Below are 20,017 nucleotides of genomic sequence, written 5' to 3'. Positions count from 1 at the left end.
TTTATTTTTACGGGCTGCATTTTGATTCATTGTATACAAATGGGGTACAACTTTTCATTTCTATGATTGTGCATGATGTAGATGCACACCATTCGTGTAATGATATGTATACATAGGGTAATACTGTCTGTCTCGTTCTATTATCTTTCCTTCCCCCACCCCACCCCCACCCATTTTCCTCTATAACATCCAAAGTTCCTTCATTCTCCCCCACCACCACCTCCACCCTTGCTCGTATGTATTGTCAGAGAAAACTCACCTTTGGTCTTTTGGGCTTGACCTATTTCACTTAGCATTATTTTCCAACTTCATTTACCCAGCAAATGCCATAATAGAAAAAATTTTAATAGAGACAGTAACAGCTTGGAGGCATTTTGCTTAGAATATCAGGTATCTGCTTTGCTGAAATTGGCTTCTTTCAAAGGCAGAGACTGAACTAAAACTCAAGATTATATGGCAGCCAGAATGACTGACCGCATTCTCTTGTAACCTTAGCACACCATCTTAATTTGTTAAAAATAAGCTAAATGGATCATAGACCTCTTTCCTTCTGAAGGAAATTTTTAAATTTATGGCCTTGGTGGAGGGAAGACCTGCATTAACATTGCAGAAGATGAGCACTAGTCAAGCTTCTGGTACTTCCCTTTCCCCAAGGACTATAAAAAGATTGAGAAACTGGACAATGAGTAAACCTCTGAATTTGTCTCAAGTTTTTTTTACATTTAGATCTATGTTTTAAATTTTGTATGACTGGAGATGTTTTACTTCAGTTGGCAACACTGTCCAAAGACTTGTATCTACACTGGCATCTTACTAGAAAACTGAGCAAAAAATGTTATTTCTGTATTCTCTATTTCATTGATCTATGTGGTCCTTAAACTAATACTACCCCATCTTGACTGTACCTTTACAGTGAGTATTGAAGCAATGCATATTCTACATCTTTGTTCAGTGGCCTTTTAATAATTACCTTGGACAATAGATATGTACTGTCATCTAGCCTGCAACTGACAAAAAAACTAATATTCAGAATAAAGAACTCTTAGGAAGACAAGATTTTTATTAGCCCTTGACAGAAGAAATCCAAAAATAGCAAATATATGAAAAGGAATACTACCCACCAGGTTAGCTAAATATATAAAAGTATTGAAAAGCATGCAAAAATGAACTCATACTCTGACATTAGTGCAATTGCTATACATACTCTATCCTAGGAATTCTACCAAAAATAGACAAATTGATAACTGTTCATGTAATAAAACTATGAAGACAAAGTTCCTTTATAAGGTAAAATATTGATAATCCTTGAAACAAAATGGAGAAAGATCAAAATTAGCAGAGATTAAGGTCAAATAACTACAACAAAATTAGAAAGTGGGGACATTACTCCAGTTCTACAAAGGTAAACAAGATTATGATAGTACTATGTTCAGAGACAGCCTGAGCAACATAGACAATCTCTAAGTAAGTACTGTAAACTTGCCCACCAATTGGATAATCTTGAACAAATTCCTAGAAGGATGCAACCTGCAAAGACTGAATCACAAAGTAGAAAATCTGAATAGATCTATAATTTGTAATTATTGACTGGATCAATATTTAAAAGCCCCCTCATCCCCCCAAAAAAGATAGCCCAAGATCACATGGCTTCATTGGTAAATTCTGCCATTCATTTAAAGAATACGGATTCTTCCCAAGGCATTTCTGAATTCATCCTAGCCATAAAAAACAAAACAGACCAAGATCCCTTATGAATATTTGGTCCAAAAATTATTTAAAATACTAGCAAAGTCAACAGTATATAAAAGGATTATACACTGAAAAGTGGAATCTTGGAATTAAAAGGTAGTTCAATATATGAAAATGTAATGGTAACCAAAGAAAGGGGGAAAACTACATGACATCATAACTCTTGAAGAAAAGGCATGTGACAAGATCAAGACCCTTTCAGTGATCAAAATACAACAGAACTAGGAATAGAAGGAAACTACCTCAAAATAAAGTCCACATATGAAAATTCCACAACAGACATAATGGTTAAGGACTGGAAGCTTTTTCTAAGAATAAAAATAGGACAAGGATACCTGCTTCTGCTATCTCCATTCAACACAAGTTCTAGCCAGAACAACCAGGCAAGAACAAGAAATAAAAGGTATGTATTTTTATGTACACTTTTTACACAAAAATATGAAAAATACACTAAGTTATAGATTGACCTGGAAGTAGGGTTGGCTTGAATAAGCTAACAGTAGTATGATACAGTACGATTATGCAGTGTCCAAAATATAGGTAAAGCCAAATGTGCTGTTTAGAAATACACATAGCAGGTATAGTGTAAAACAACAGGGATGGCTACTGTAAAAGGGCATGGAGGGAGATACAATAGTGTAGGGATGCAGTGGGGACTTTTGAGGTACCACAAACAGGTTTCATTACTTAAGCAGTGAGTACATGGGGCATTAAATTATTTTTGGAGTTCTCCCCTATTTTTATATAAATCACGTATGGATATTTAACAATTTCAAAAAGATATTTACCCTACCACTCAAAAAGTGAGCCTTCTGTGTTTGACTTCCCAAATCACTTATGCTTTGTAGAAAGACTAGAAAATCCAGATACCATAGCGATTACTCATGGAGACTTTCTCCCTCAAAATAGCATCTTTTCTACTTACCTACTTAGAAATAAAATGGTCCCAAGCACTATTCACCTGGATGTTTTAGGATTATGGTCCTTAACAGACCCATAACTCAACAAGAACTCTTCTCATGAAACATGTGCTTAGTCTTAAGGACTTGTCAAAGTATTCATAATATTGGATAGATTTTAAAAATGTATTTAGAACACTTGATAGATGAGTAACCAGCAATACCTAATAAAGAAAATTTGGGCTCATTCAGAGCCACCAGTTGATCAGAATGTCTGAATCCCTGAAAATAAACACACAGAGACACGAATAATATTTAATTGAAATATATTTGTCTAAGATCTACAAAGTGTGAACAGTTGGTCTTAAGAAAGCAGACGAAAGGCACAAAATTAGTATTACTACAGAGAAGCATTCATGCTACTGAATTTTATAAGTATCATTGGAGTGGCACAGTAAAAAATAAATTAAGCCTTGAGCAAAAATCAAATCATATTTCCTTTTTGTTTTGGTCACGTCTGGCCTCATTTGTAAAGGCTGAGGACAAATTCAACTGAAACCGTGGAACACTTACAAAGGCTGTTATATATGTTTTAATCACAGTGGCTTTCTTGCAGAGTTTGAGTCATACCAGAGAAGAACACTTTTTAAAAATCCACAGGAAAGTCTTATTCTCTATCCAAACTAAATATAAGATTGAGGTGGTATTTGTGCATGTTGAATATGCATGCATGTGTATTTCGCTTCTAAAGCCCTTTTTTCCATCATGAAGATAATGAACTCTCCATAAGATTTGTTTTCTGCTGTAAAGGAAGAAACTTGAGGAATACATGACTCGTGCTTTGAGCATCAGGAAAACTCACTAGAAGAGCCTGGCTCTGGATTCCATCCTAGAAGGCTCGCATTCAACTCCAACAGCTTCCTGCACACCCCCGTCTCAGCAAGAAAAAGTAGTTTGGGTGTGGACAAACAAAACATGGATGTGGGGAGGGAGGTGAAAAATCACACTTAGGAGATGATTGCAACCTGCACTTCTACCAGGAATGAGCCACTTTACTAAAAAGGACATCAATTGGGCCACGCCAATTCAATCTTCATTTTGACAGAAGTTGACTTAAGTGAAAACATCTTTGTAAGTGCAAAACATTTTTGGCAAAGTGAAAAATAGAAAACTTCAAACCTCATTGATAAAAAGGAGCTCATGATTACCCACTTAAACCTTGGTAAGTGCAGTATTTACATGTGTAGTAATACTCAGGTATGTACATAGTGCGTGTGTGAACACTTAAGTGTGTATACACACGCCCCAAATGGCTCTTGGATAAATTCAATCCTTTAGCAAGAGTTTGGGGGAGCATGGTTCACAGTATAGATTTTTTTTTTTAACCATTTCTTGTTTGCTAGCAAGAGGTCTCGGTGAATGCCAACAGAACCTTGGTACTGTACCACTTTAATTCCTACAAAAACAGGGCTATTTAGGAAAGCTCTGCACCTCCAGCCCATCAGTGTGCCTTCCAGAGGGGATTGAAGTATACCCAGCCATCACCCTGAAAGAGAAGGAAGGAGGAATTACATGGAGACCTCTCGGTAGACAAAAGGAGAAAAGCAAGGGTAGGTGCCCCAGTCTCTGATATAACAGGATAATACAGGGACCTCTGCTAGTCTGCACATACCTGCTTTGTTCCCAATGTCTCATCCAAGCCAACCAGTGACTTCACTGCCCCTCTTGGCCTGGCTGCTTTTAGAACCCAAGATAATCTTCTGTTTTAGTATTGGAATGACCAAAATATACAGGGACTTTGTTACTTCACATCAAGATTACTTAGCAAAAAAGCAGTTTGACACAGCAGAGAAAGGTGGTGACTGGATGAATGAACCAACTTAGAGAGAAAAGGCATAGCTTACACGTGAACCCAAACCAGTGACTTATCCCACCATGCTGCAGGGGTGAGACGCCAGAGAGACTTCAACAGGCAGTAGCCAGAGAGCAGCACACAAAAGAAATACCACCAACCAATGAAGTGCAGAAAGGCAAGAATCAAAATGGCAGCTAAGTCAGAAGGCAATGTACATTCTGAATGGTAACCATTCTGGAGTTGGGATGATTTTTATTGTTTCCGTGCCCTCAGGCCTTCTGTTATCAATGTTCTGATTTTTATTAAACCCAAGTAAAAGAATTTCTTATTGTTTAATGTACAGCTTTCCACAGAATCCAGGCAATATAGCTGTCTCAGGGACAGGACCCCACCTCATGGAAGGATTCTTCAAGGATTTACCTCATCTGCGCAAAGGTCCCTAAAGGCAGTGCCCCCCAACCCCCACTCCCAAGCAGCTTGTCTGAACCAGAGTCCAAACTTCAAGTGTCCTTTCAGTCCATTTTTCTCAGTTCCTGACTTGGGGAGCACTGGTGGCTTGCTGCTCCTGACTATAAGGCCTCTACTAAGTTGCTATGTTGCTCTAAGTCACCCCATAGCCTTATGTCTAGAAAGAATGAGCTGTATTTGTATCAGAAGATAAGAGATTAGTGGCACCAGGGCTAAAGAAAGACCCACAGATACATTTTGATTGGTATTTAAATTTTTAAAATTTCTTGACATCATGCAAATACCAGATTTTCCATAAATATCCAGATTTCTGGCTTGGCATGAATAATTAGATAATCATTCTATGCTGACCTAGACGTGCGTGGCATCTCCTGCTTGGGACAGAGACTGACATTTGCCCTGTTCTCACTGGCCTTCTCTGTTACTAGGCTCGCGAGGGCCTACTTTGCAAATCATGGCTCCTACCTTTTTAAAACTTACTATTCTGTTCCAAGTGCTTCCTAATTACTTTATAAACAGTTAAGAGTATAAGGGCCTCTATGGGGTATACCGTGTCTTGCCCACTTGCCCAATGGGGTGGCAGCCACGTGGATATTACTTCTGCCTTCCAAGATCACTTTATTAAGTGACAGCCATGACAGCATTTCAGGCAGGGTAATCACACTGGTCTTCCCTAACAAGTCCATCCCCTGTGGCTCACAGGAGGTAGAGCCCTGAGAGGCAGTTCTCCATCATGAGGGTTCCAGCCCACCAGGTGTGAGGGTTGGCTGTGAGGCACTTCATAACTGGTATGTTACTAATGATAAAGTAACAAGAGTTATGGTTTCCTTAAATAGAACAGTGTTCAGATGTGCAGTCCCATTCTTTTCCCTTCCAGCAGGCTCATGGGATTTTCTGATGGAGAGACACTAGAGGGGAAGTGTCAATAGCTCAGTTCTGCCCTCAAGATGGTTTTAGGCTTCAAGAAATTATCATGAGTGCAGTTACAGAAGAACTATCCTGAATCCTGTTCCAAAGCTGGAGCCAGAGCTAAGATGCCCCTAATTGATCCCAGGACCTCCCTTTCACCTGAACCCCTGCATCCAAACTGAGCATGAAAAACCCATCAGCTTCCTTGCTCAGGGTAAGCTCTCATGGGCAAGAACCCAATAACAGGCAGCAGAGTTACCTCCTGGATAAAATATTTGGGCTGCCATGGTGTGCGGAGATTTTCCCGTTTCCGTTCCTCTACCCGCTGTTTCTCTTCCAGGCACCGCTTCTGCTCTGTGGCTGCATCAATGTCTCCTAGTCGCAGATACCGGGTAACCTCCTGCCAAAGGTTCCTGGAGAGGCACAGAGGAGAGGAAACAGTGTGAAGAGGTCAGCCAGCTGGAGGATGACAAGAGAGTGCCCAGGCAGGAAGGGAACTTTGGGCAAGCCACCTCCAGAGGGAGCTTATCTAGGTATCGAAGCTGCCCAAGCCAGGATTTGAACCCAGAGTTACCTGGCTCTGTGACTGTGCTGCCTTCAATCTACTTGTCCCAAGCAGCATGGCTTTCTCTGGGCTCTGAGTTTCTGGAGCTCAGATCTACCAATAACATCAGTAGGCAGTATAACATTACTACCAACAATAATCGCGGGCACTGACATGGCATTTACCATGTACATTTTTAAGCATTTTACATTTATAAATCCATTTAATCCTCCCAATTCCATGACATAGATGTTACATTATTCCCATTTTACAAAGAAAACTAAGGTGTAGAAGAGTAAAAGTAGGAGGAAAAAGTAATGGTGTATGTGTTTGTGGTGTAGGATCCATCATTTCCCCCCAGGCCTACACAGAAAGCTGTCTCTGCTGCATTCCTTCACTGTAGAAGTAGCCTAGTCTATCTTCTAACACGCAGCTCTCCTCAGGACTTCCTAGGGACCAGCCTGGATTCCAAGGAACACCCCAATCTAAAGTGCAAAGAACCATGGCGGGGCTGGGGTTGTGGCTCAGCAGTAGAGTGCTTGCCTAGCATGTGTGAGGCATTGGGGTCAATCCTCAGCCCCACATATAAATAAATTTTAAAAATTGACAAAAAAAAAAAAAAAAAAAAAAAAAAAACATGGTAAAGCAGGACACTGTCATGCACACACTTCCACGCTGAAATGCATCAGGAAAAGCCTCAATTTCCAAATAAAAGGAGCCATCAGTTTTCAATGGTGCCTCTGTACCCAGGGGGCAAGTGGAGGCTTCTCATTAGATCCCTTTCCACAGGGGGTACCCCTGACCCTTTCTGCAGGCAGGGCTTATGTGCAATAGGAAACCTTGAATGTTGGCCTCTAGGCTGAGAAGGGACAGTGGGGCCACCAGCAAGTCAGGGACAGCAAGCAGCACCTTCTGAGGAGGATTGACGCCAAGGGTCATGTTCTCCTTCCCACCAGTCCTGCCCTGAGTCTCCCATACAGACCCTGGGAGCACGACGTAATGGCCTGTTCTACAGCAAAAGAAGCTTCAGGAGCTGCAAAATGAAGCTAGGTCTTAGGAAGAACTAGAAGAGAGGTGTGCAAAGATTCCCAGCACAATGAAATGATGAATGTTGAAGGAGATGGAAATGCCGGTTGCCCTGATTTGTTCATTAGACCATGAATATATGTATCAAACTATCACACTGTACACCATAAATATGTACAATTATGTCAATTAAAAAAGGAATTGGACTGAGAGATGTAGCTCAATGGTAGAGTACTTGCCTAGCATGTTCAAGATCTGGGTTCAGTCCCCAGCAACACACAATCGGCCAAAACAGTCAAGTGAGATAAGGAATCAACTAGAACTGTTCATTACCCCTCATGCTGAAGGAAGAATTGGGTACAAGGACATCTAGGATGGGAGATCCTCTCTAGGACAGTGGCCCAAATTTAGAGGGCAGAGACACCCAGGGACTGGAGAGGAGAAGGTGGGGCAAGAACTGGCCTACAAAGAGCTCACAACCCAGAGAGCCACCAGACCTGGGAGTCGGGGGGATGGAGTGTGTGAGGACTCAGCTGAGGAAAGCGCTGAACACAGGCTAAGGAAAAATCAGCAAGGGAAGGCACCTTCAGGGTGGGGAGGGACAGGCACAGTTAAAGCAAGAGGGAAGCCAAAAGGAGCCCTCACTGAGGGAGACAACATGGCGAAGGGTGGACAAGTGGCTAAGGCCAGGTGTGCCTGGCATCGCTGGGCACCAGCTGTGCCTTTTGCTGAGGGCTTTCGCCAAGGCAGGACCCTTGCTCAGACCTCACTCAGGGCACATCAACAGGTGCGGGCAGAGTATCTGCTCTACTCCTGATGGGGCACTGGTTCCCTTCCAAGGGGACTTGCTGGGGACTGGAGGCCTCCTCAGGGATGTCACCACTGTAAGGCCAAGATGACCGGTCTACCCACTGGTCCACTAAGTCATGCTGATGGCCCCTCCTTTGCACTGGGGACCTGGTGGGAACAGGGAATGCAGGCTTTCTAACCAGCAATGGAGCCCTCGGACCAGCCGCTCTACTTTTCAATGCCGTTTCCTCCCCAAAGAACAAAGATGGGTTGGCTCCATTTCCCTGCAGTCCAGCTCCACCTTTCAATAAAAGTATACACACGGGCTGGGGAGATAGCTCAGTCAGTAGAGTGCTTGCCTTGCAAGCACGAGGCCCTAGGTTCAATCCCCAGCACCACACACACACAAAAAAAGTACACACACACACTAACACCAGACTCCATCCCTGCTCCAGGCTGAATTCTGAGTTCCCATAGGCTAACAAGGCAGTAAAGAGACTTAATGAAGAGTAGCTCAGCTGCTAATATCCTTAGAAGAACAGCAGCAGGACCATCACAGTTGTGTTCTCAATGGCCAGACTGGAAACAACCATCACGTCATGATAAGACCCACAGGATTACTTGTCCTGGGAATTCTCCACCACAGCCTGCATGACCAGGGGCTGGATTTTATTCCTTACTGCAGCTTTTTCCTTTTCCTGCTACCACTGCTCAATGGGTTAGGTTGAAAAAAAGGATGCTTGGACAGAGTTCATGACATCCATCTGGACATAGAGAAGTTATACTCATTATCCCCAAATAACAAGGATGAGTTGTTCTAATACTAATCCTACAACAAAGCAAAGGTTCCAGGATGCTGAAGCTCTATTTTTATTAAGCTCAGCTATAATGTATTATTTATACACCTTGTGTTCCTGCTTTGTTTCCACTTAACAAGCACTTCTTTTATTTGGCTGTAGACTCTTCTAGTAATAGGAAACCCTTCTGCAGAATCATTTGAAATTTCACTTTAACCTTACATGCTATCTATAAAAGAGCAGCATACTTTTAGATTAGAGTGAGGGTTGGCAAGCATTTTCTGTAAAGGGCCAGACAGTAAACATTTGAGGCTCTGCAGACCATATGGTCTATGGTCCACAACTACTTAACTCTGCTGTTGCACAGGAAAGCAGCCATAAACCATATGTAAACCATGTACAGCTGTGACCCGACATGGCTCTGTTCCAATGAAACTTTGTTTATAAAACCAGTCACAGGCTGGATCTGACCCATGGGTCGTACATAGTTTGCTAACATCCTATATTGAAAAATCAAAATGGCATCTTCCAGTAAGATTCTGCTTGTGTATCTGCTTAAATGTCACTTTAAGGGGCTGCATTGCATTCATACCATAGAGTGGACATACTAATTGTATACTCCATAACTCACTTAACTATTTTCCAAATGCTGGACAGGTAGGTGGTTTCTTTCTTTTGTTTAGTTCCCTCCTCTGCCTCTCTTCTTTTTTAAAAATCAGCTTCCTAAATCTGAATTTAGGAATTTTCCCAAGAACAGATTCCCAGCAGTAGAAAACAAAATTAAAGTGAATTCATTCATTTAAAGCTACTGATCCATACAGGTAAACTGCTCATATTCCTACTAGGAGGAAACAATTTTATTACACCCTTGCCAGCACTGAATTTTTAAAAATAACACTACTAAGCTGGGAAAAAATAGTATTTCACTGCTTCATCACACAGTTCTTCAATTATTAGCAACTCTGTAGTTGATGTTGTAGTCAAGCAACACATCAGCTGTGTTGACAGACATTTTTCAGGACAGGCATTAAAAGTCTGTCTTAGACATTCATTTTCACAACTCTTATGTAATATACTGCTAGAAGGTGTAACCAGAGCAATTAGGCAAGAGAAGAAAATAAAAGGGAGAAAAATAGGAAGGGAAGAAGTCAAATTATCACCGTTTGCAGATGAGCTGATCCTATACTTAGAAGACCCAAAGGCGCCACCAGAAGACTTCTAGAGCTAACAAACAAATTTGCAAGGCAACAGGTTACAAAATCAGTGCACAAAAATCAATAGCTTTCCTATACACCAATAATGAATCTGCTGGAAAGAAATCAGGAAAACAATCCCCTTCACAGTAACCTCAAAGAATAAAATACCTAGGTTTAAATCTAACCAAGGAGGTAGAAGATCTCTATGATGAAAACCATAGAACACTGAAAAAAGGAATTGAGGACAACACAAGATAAGACCTCCCATGTTCATGGATAGGCAGAATATTGTTAAAATGGTCATACTACCCAAAGCAATCTACAGATTCAAAGAAATGGACTACAAATGTCAAGTTCAATGACAAAAATATCAATGACAGTCTTCACAGAACTAGGGGAAAGAAAAAGTTCTAAAATTGATTTGGAAGAATAAAAGCCCAGAATAGTCAAAGCAATTCTTAAAAAAAAAAAAAAAAAAAAAAAAAAAAAGCAATGCTGGAGGCATCACAGTACCTGACTTCAAATTATTCTACAGAGCTACAGTTAACAAGAAATGCTTGCTATTGGCATAAAAACAGAAACATTAGGGCTTCAGCACAGAGTGAGGGTCCCAGGCGCAGACGGCAGGACCAGACCCCAGGGGATGTCACAGAGGAGGGCTGCCCAGCGAGAGACTCACTCACAGGGTGAGGCTCCCTGGCCCAGGAGGTAGGTCCAGACCCCTAGGAATGTCACAGAGGAGGGCTGCCCAGCCCAGGTGGTAGTTCTGGACCAAAGGGAACTTCTCAGAGGAGAGCTGCCCAGCAAGACTTCCCCACCAGGTGAGTCTTCCCCGCCAGGCAAGGCTTTCCTACCAGGGTGGTAGAACCAGAAACACAGGCCCAGACCAGCCATGCCCCAGCCCACAGTCTAGTCCCCCTTTGGCTGATCATCGGTCAACAAGTGGAGGCACCTCTGCTCACCAGCAGGAAATATACCCTACCTGAAGGCCACCACCCCTAGAGGGCAGATTCCTTGTGGAGCACTGCATTATCAAGTTCTTCCAAGACTTAAGGCTACTGAAGGCTAGGAGGTGAGTTATTGGAAATCTACAGGGACACTATAAGTCAACAGAGGAAATGTGTAATATCTCAGAGTTTCACTACTAGAGGGGTAGATAACCTGAGCAATAAGAAAGCAAGGGAGGAAAATGTCCCAAACAAACCTAGATGCTACATCAATAAAATCCAATGACAGCATGGCAGAAGAAATGTCAGAAAGGGAGTTCAGTTGGTAGAGTGCTTGCGTTGCAAGCACAAGGCCCTGGGTTCAATCCCCAGCACCCAAAAAAAATAAATGAATAAAAAAAAGGGAGTTCAGAATGTACATAATTAAAATGATCAGAGAAGCAAATGATGAGACGAGAGAGCAAATGCAGGCACATCAATCAACATTTAAAAGACCAAATACAGGAAGCAAAACATTTCAATAAAGAGTTAGAGATACTGAAAAAAAAAAAAAAAAAAAAAAAAAAAAAAAAAAACCAAATCCTTGAAATGAAGGAAACAATAAACCAAAAGAAAAACTCCATAGAAAGCATAACCAATAAGATAGAACACCTGGAAGACAGAACCTCAGACATTGAAGACAAAATATTTAATCTTGAAAACAAAGTTGACCAAAGAAGATAGTAAGAAATCATGAACAGAATCTATAAGAATTGTATCTATAAGATATCATGAAAAGGTCAAATTTAAGAATTATTGGGATTGAGGAAGGCACAGAGAAACAAACCAAAGGAATGAACAATATATTCAATGAAATAATATCAGAAAATTTCCCAAATCTGAAGAATGAAATGGAAAATCAAGTACAAGGGGCTTATAGGACTCCAAATATACAAAATTACAACAGACCCACACCAAGGCACATTATAATGAAAATACCTAACATACAAAATAAAGACAGAATTTTAAAGGCTTCGAGAGAAAAAAATCAAATTACAATTCAGGGGGAAACCAATACGGATATCAGCAGATTTTTCAATCCAGACCCTAAAAGCTAGAAAGGCCTGGAACAACATTCTTCAAGCTCTGAAAGAAAATGGATGCCAACCAAGAATCTTATACCCAGCAAAATTTACCTTCAGATTTGATGACGAAATAAAATCCTTCCATGATAAACAAAAGCTAAAAGAATTTACAAAAAGAAAGCCGGCACTACAGAACATTCTCAGCAAAACATTCCATGAGGAAGAGATGAAAAACAATAATGTAAATCAGCAAAGGGAGGACCTACCCTAAAGGAATAGCCAAATAAAGGAGAAACCAAGTTGTGTCAAAAAACCAAAATGAGCCAAATGACCGGGAATACAAATCATATCTCAATAATAAGCCTGAATGTTAATGGACTGAACTCATCAATCAAAAGACATAGACTGGCAGATTGGATTAAAAAGAAAGATCCAACAATATGCTGCCTGCAAGAGACTCATCTCATAGAAAGAGATACCCACAGACTAAAGGTGAAAGGATGGGGAAAAACATACCACGCACGTGGACACAGCAAAAAAACTGGAGTATCCAGCTTTAATAATAATCAGATAATGTGGACTTCAAGCCAAAGTTAGTCAGAAGGGATAAAGAAGGACATTTCATACTGCTTAAGGGAAGCATAAATCAGCAAGACATAACAATCATAAATATCTATGCCCCAAACAGTGGCTCATCCATGTACGTCAAACAAATCCTTCTCAATTCCAGAAATCAAATAGACCATAACACAATAATACTAGGTGACTGTAACACACCTCTCTCACCACTGGACAGATCTTCCAAACAAAAATTGAACAAAGAAACCATAGATCTCAATAACACAATCAATAATTTAGACTTACCAGACATTTATAGAATATACCATCCAACGAAGAGTGAATAATACACTTTCTTCTCAGCAGTACATGGATCCTTCTCTAAAATTGACCATATATTATGCCACAAAGCTACTGTTAACAAATACAAGAAGATAGAGATACTACCTTGTATTCTATAGATCATAATGGATTGAAATTAGAAATAAATGACAGAATAAAAAACAAACTACTGCAACACCTGGAGATTAAATAATATGCTATTGAATGATGAATGGATAACAGGAGATATTGGGGGGGATTAAAAATTCTTAGAGGTAAACAAGAACAAAGAGACATCATATCAAAATCTCTGGGACACTATGAAAGCAATACTTAGAGGAAAATTTATTTCATGGAGCGCATTCAATAAAAGAAAAAAAAAAAAAACAACAACAACAAATAAACGACCTAACACTACAGCTCAAAGCCCTAGAAAAAGAAGAACAGAGCAACACCAAAAGTAGAAGACAGGAAATAGTTAAAATCAGAGCTGAAATCAATGAAATTGAAACAAAAGAAACAATCAAAAAAATGACAAAATAAAAAGTTGGTTTTTGAAAAAAATAAACAAAATTGATAAACCCTTAGTCACACCAACAAAGAGAAGGAGAGAGAAAACCAAAATTACTAAAATTTGGAATGAACAAGGAAATATCACGACACAATTGCAACACAAAACATAATAAGAAGCTATTTTGAATATCTATACTTCACAAAAGAAAATCTCGAAAACTTCAACAGCTTTCTAGAGACATATGAATTACCTATCCTGAACCAAGAGGATATACACAATTTAAATAGATCAATTTCAAATAATGAAATAGAAGAAGTCATTGAAAGCCTACCAAACAAAGAAAAGTCCAGGACCAGATGGGTTCTCAGCCGAGTTCTACAAAAGCTTTAAATAAGAGCTCATTCCAATACTCCTCAAAGTATTCCATGAAATAGAACAGGAGGAAACTCTTCCAAACTCATTCTATGAAGCCAATATCACCCTGATACCTAAACCAGACAGAGACACATCAAGGAAAGAAAATTTCAGACCAATATCCTTAATGAACATCAAACCAAAAATTCTCAACAAAATTTTAGCAAATCACATGCAAAAACATATTGAAAAGATAGTGCACCACGATCAAGTGGGTTTCATCCCAGGGATGCAAGGTTGGTTCAACATCCGGAAATCAATAAATGTCATTTACCATATCAAAGTCAAGAATCAAATGATTATTTCAATAGATGCAGAAAAAGCATTTGATAAAATACAGCACCCCTTCATGCTCAAAACACTAGAAAAAATAGGGATAGTGGGAACATTCCTTAACATTGTAAAGGCCATCTATGCTAAGCCCATGGCCTATATCATTCTAAATGGTGAAAAACTGAAAGCATTCCCCCTAAAAACTGAAACAAGGCAGGGATGCCCTCTTTCACTACTTCTATTCAACATTGTCCTTGAAACCCTAGCCAGAACAATTAGATAGACCAAAGAAATTAAAGGGATATGAATTGGAAAAGAAGAACTCAAACTATCCTATTTACTGATGACATGATTATATATTTAGAGGAACCAGAAAGGGAAATTCCACCAGAAAACTTTTAGAACTCAAAAGTGAATTCAGTAAAGTAGCAGGATATAAGATCAATGCTCATGAATCTAATGCATTTTTATACATAAATGATGAATCCTCAGAAAGAGAAGTTAGGAAAACTACCCCATTCACAATAGCCTCGAAAAAAATAAAATACTTGGGAATCAATCTAACAAAAGAGGTGAAAGACCTCTACAATGAGAACTACAGAACACTAAAGAAAGAAATTAGAGAAAACCTTACAAGATGGAAAGATCTCCCAATGTTCTTGGATAGGCAGAATTAATATTGTCAAAATGGACATACTAATTTATACAGATTCAATGCAATTCCAATTAAAATCCCAATGACGTACCTCACAGAAATAGAGCAAGCAATCATGAAATTTGTCTGGAAGAATAAGAAACCCAGAATAGCTAAAGCAATCCTTAGCAGGAAGAATGAAGCAGCGGGTATTGCAATACCAGAACTTCTATACTACGAAGCAGTAGTAACAAAAACAGCATGGTATTGCTACCAAAATAGACAGGTAGATCAATGGTACAGAATAGAAGACATGGACACAAACCCAAATAAATACAATTTTCTCATACTAGACAAAGGTGCCAAAAATATGCAATGGAAAAAAGATAGCCTCTTCAACAAATGGTGCTGAGAAAACTGGAAATCCATATGCAACAGAATGAAACTAAACCCCTATCTCTCACCCTGCACAAAAATCATCTCGCAATGGATCAAGGACCTTGGAATCAGACCAGAGACCCTGCATCTTATAGAAGAAAAAGTAGGTCCAAATCTTCAACATGTTGGCGTAGGATCAGAGTTCCTTAACAGGACTCCCATAGCACAAGAAATAAAAGCAAGAATCAATAACTGGATAGATTCAAACTAAATAGCTTTCTCTCAGCAAAGGAAACTATCAACAATGTGAAGAGAGAGCCTACAGAGTGGGAGAAAATCTTTGCCACTCATACTTCAGATAGAGCACTAATTTCCAGAATCTATAAAGAACTCAAAAAACTCTACATCAAGAATACAAATAACCCAGTCAACAAATAAGCTAATGAAATGAACAGACACTTCACAGAAGATCTACAAGCAATCAACAGATACATGAAAAAATGTTCAACATTTCTAGTAATCAGAGAAATGCAAATTAAAACTACCTGAAGATTACATCTCACCCCAATTAGAATGGCGATTATCAAGAATACAAGCAACAATAGGTATTGGGGAGGATGTGGGGAAAAAGGTACACTCATACATTGCTGGTGGGGATGCAAATTAGTGTAGCCACTATGGAAAGCAGTGTGGAGATTCCTTAGAAAACTTGGAATGGAACCACCATTTGACCCAGCTATTCCACTCCCCAGTTTATACCCAAAGGACTTAAAATCAGCATACTATAGTGATGCAGCCACATCAATGTTCACAGCTGCTCAATTCACAATAGCCAAATTGTGGAATCAACCTAGATGCCCTTCAGTTGATGAATGGATAAAGACACTATATACACAATGGAATATTACTCAGTCATAAAGAATGATAAAATTATGGCATTTGCAGGCAAATGGATGAAATTGGAGAATATCATGCTAAGTGAGATAAGCCAATCTCAAAAAACCAAAGGACGAATGATCTCGCTAAGTGGATGATGATACATAATGGGGGGTGGGAGGGAGGCAAGAATGTAGGAAGGAGGGACTGTATAGAGGGAAAAGAGGGGTGGGGGGGGAGGAAAAATGACAGAATGAATCGAACACCATTACCCTATGTAAACATGATTACAGAAATAATATGCCTCTACTTCAAGTACAGAGAAACAAGATGTACCCCATTTGTTTACAATTTTAAAAAAAGTCACTTGTCTTTTAACTAAAATTCAACCAATAAAGTTTGGATTTTACTGATTGCTCTTAAAACAAACAGGCACATTAATCATTGGAACAGAAGACACAGAGACAAACCTCCACATCTACAGTCATCTGATCCTTGACAAAGGAGCCAAGAACATACACTGGAGAAAAGACAGTCTTTTGAACAAATGGTGCTGGGAAAACTGGTTATCCTTATGTGAAAGAATGCAACCTGACCCTTATCTCATATCCTGCACGAAAATCAACTCAAAACAGATCAGAGATCTAGGAATTAGACCAGAAACCATGCAACTCCTTTGAGTAAATATAAGATCAACACTCTGGCATATAGATACAGGCACCAACTTTTTCAGTAAAAAAAAAAAAAAAACTCAGGTAAGACAAATGGGCAATGAATGTATAACAAAAATTCAACTTCTTTAGCAATTAGACCATGCAAATCAGAACTACAGAGATTTCATTTCACACCAGTCAAAATGGCAGTCATCAAGAAACAGTAATAAATGCTGGAAAGGATGTGTAAGGAAAAGGAACACTTTTATGGTGTTAATGGGACTGTAAATTAGTACAACCACTGCAGAAATTGGTATGGAGGTCCCTCAAAAGAACAGGCCTGGATCCACCACATGACTCAGATACACCACTGCTTGGTATTTATCCTGAAGAACTGAAATCATCGTACTGCGGCGATGCATGTATAGCTATGTTCACAGCAGCATAATTTACAATCGCCGAACTGTGGAAGCAGCTGAGGTGCCCCTCAACAGATGAATGGATAAAGAAAATACGGGATATATACACAATAGAGTTTTATTGAGCTATATATATATAAAAAAAAAAAAGAATGAAATTGTGTCATTTGCAGAAAAACAGATGGAACTTGAGAACAAGTGAAATAAGCCAAACTCAAAGTCAAGGGTTTTGTTTTCCCTCACAAATGGAAGCTAGAGGGGCAAAAGGAAAAGGAATGTTACCGGGAGCAGGTGGGGGCAGGGGCTCGCCAGAAAATTGAAGGAAAAACAGTAGAGGAAAGGAAGGAAAGGGGAGGTACTGGGAGATGAAACTGGCCAAATTATATTGTTACATCATGTTCGTGTACGAATATGTAAAAAGGAATCCCACTGTTATGTTGTGCCAATAAAAAGCACAGGAAAAACCGGATTTAAAAAAAAAAAAGTCTATCAGACTATTTCTACAGCCCACCCCATAAGTGCAGGACAATTAAACTGAAAGCTACATGGGTCTACCCTAAGGGACAGATGGGAAATTCAAGTAGCTGGGACTTCTGGCCAGTGCCCAGGAGCTGTGCTTCAAAAGCTTCCTGCCCTCCCTGAGTCAGTGAGCCTGGGAGACGCACAGGCTGGTTCCCACCTGGACTCCATGGGCCCCTGCTTCTCCAGAGGCCTGATCTTCTTAGGGTACACTGGTAGCGAAGTTGTGTCGATGACTTTGGTCTCCCCGTTGCTGTAGGTGAACTCCAAGGTGCCGTTCCACTCCCCGTGGGCTTTACAAACAATGGTGTTGGTTGGGTTATGCTTCACTTCCGCCGTGACCCTGAATTCATGGATGAGCCAAATGGAAACAGATTTCAAAGGAAGTACTTGTACTTAAAGAGTTTTTTAGGCAGGTTGTGGAGGAGGATTCCCCCCGCCCCTCAGCTTTACTCTTAAATATCCTTAATTATAAAAAAAAAAAAAAAAAAAAAAAAAAAGGTGAAATCTGAATAACGTCCATAAACTGGTTAATAGTAATTAAGAGTAATTTGTTAATAGTAGAAATGTTTACTTCTTAGTTCTTATAAACATGCACATAGTGGTTATATAAGATGGAAATCTAACAGTCAAGTGAAAACAAAATAAACTCTCTTCTCCCCCAAAAGCGTGTATTTCAAGCACAAAAAGATTATGAGTGGAGAGAGAGCTTTTCAGTCCTTAAATAGGGTCAATTCTGAATGTGGGTCAAGCACAATCCCAACAGAGCTCACGCTGGGAAAGGAGGGCAGTGGCCGGCCCAGCGTCCACGCACCCTGGAAAGCAGGCTGAGCAGAACCGACACTCCCAGCCTCCAGTCAGTACCTTCCAACTCAGGGGCAGCTGGAGGGGGAATCTTCAACCTCCCTTGAAAAGGGCTTTGTGGAGATTTGTGACCTCTCTCCTTGCTGCCTCACCCCAGGGAACTCTAGGTCTCTGCTTCTGAGTGAGAGCAGACACCCACCCTCCTCCTCACTTTGTAGTTTTCTGCACAGTCAGAGCAACAAAGCTAAAGCAGGAGGCTAATCCAAAGCAGCCAAGGGCCAGGGCTAAGGTCCTCCATACCTGAATTGGAGTTTTCAGATACAGGCATGGGAGCATTCTCCCTGAACCTGAAAACTGTCCCAGTTCCTGGGTGGCAAGGCAGAGTCTTGGCCCCAGGGACAAGATGCACAGTGGGAGATTATGAGTGGTGTGCTGTACCACGTTTAACAACTGGCTCTCTCTGCAGGGAAACACCAGTTCCATCTGCCTCTGTCAATTTCTGTGTTAATTCCACTACCAACATGGTATCACTGAATGCACAGCCTGGAAGAAACACAGTCAGCTCATGTGAGCCAGTGCATCCTGGCTTCAGGGAGCCACTGAAAGTGTCCTTGTGTGAACAACAATGTTTTTCTAAGGAAAAGGGCAAAGATGGAAGCTTGCTCACACAGTAGGTCTGCTCTTTAAGGAGGTTTTTTTAATTGCTGGAGCCTTAAAACCACTTGGTGCTTCCTCAAACAGCAGACCTCTCCTTCAGTTTAAGGCTGGGGTTTCCCAGTTTATAAAAGGGAAAAGAGAGGGGGGGTGGGGAAGGATCCCATCTGATAGGTACATGACCCAGGATTCAGGAGAGTGAATGGAGCCAGCTGAACAAGAAACCAGGAACTCCCCAGCAATGTCTGGACTCATAGACCAAATCATTTCAGAGCGGAGGAACAGGTTGTGGCCTTGGAAGGCAGAGTCCATGGTAACAAACAGAAGCACCATCTATCCTCTGGGGTGCGTTCTGCAAAGGCTTGACCAAAGCTTTCCCCATCCATTAAGAGTGGAGCAGGCGCCAAAAAAGCCCTGTTAAGTGGGGAAACAGCCTCTTGCAAAAAATCTGCTAGCTTTATTTCCAGCTCATGCCATGCGCGGCTGGAATTTCATCCCGTACCCCCCCCCCTCCCCCGGGACAGGAAAGTTCAGCATCGCCACAAGGCGAAGCCGCATCCCACCTGTGCACTTTCCCGCCGTAGAAGGGCTTGGTGTGGAACGTCACCGTCGCCGAGTACCCGGTCTTGGCGCAGTTGATGCTGACCTTTCCTCCGAGCTCCACCCACGGGATGGTGAGGATGGACCGCGCGTAGGCGCTGGGCAGGGTGAAGACGTACTCCTCTCCGTGTTCCAGGAGCCTCAGCACACCTCCAGG

General features: G+C 40.7%; 1 protein-coding gene across 3 annotated transcripts in view; it reads right to left on the bottom strand.

Annotated features, from left to right (window-relative positions):
- Nucleotides 1-2,957: 2,957 nt before the first annotated feature.
- Nucleotides 2,958-20,017, bottom strand: part of OSBPL10 (oxysterol binding protein like 10) — a 275,775-nt gene continuing 258,715 nt past the window's right edge. For all 3 annotated transcript variants that reach the window (XM_079113977.1, XM_079113976.1, XM_079113978.1), the window contains 4 exons: nucleotides 19,824-20,010; nucleotides 17,963-18,145; nucleotides 6,140-6,293; nucleotides 2,958-4,194 (listed from right to left, as the gene is read on the bottom strand). In XM_079113977.1, coding sequence (XP_078970103.1) covers nucleotides 4,150-4,194; nucleotides 6,140-6,293; nucleotides 17,963-18,145; nucleotides 19,824-20,010 — 569 coding nt within the window. In that variant the 3' untranslated portion in view covers nucleotides 2,958-4,149. The remainder of the gene's footprint in view (nucleotides 4,195-6,139; nucleotides 6,294-17,962; nucleotides 18,146-19,823; nucleotides 20,011-20,017) is intronic.

Source organism: Sciurus vulgaris (assembly GCF_902686455.1).
Source record: "Sciurus vulgaris genome assembly, chromosome: 16".
NCBI classification, from domain to species: Eukaryota; Metazoa; Chordata; class Mammalia; order Rodentia; family Sciuridae; genus Sciurus; species Sciurus vulgaris.
Note: the sequence above shows the minus strand (reverse complement) of the source record. Positions and strands in the feature narration are given on the sequence as shown.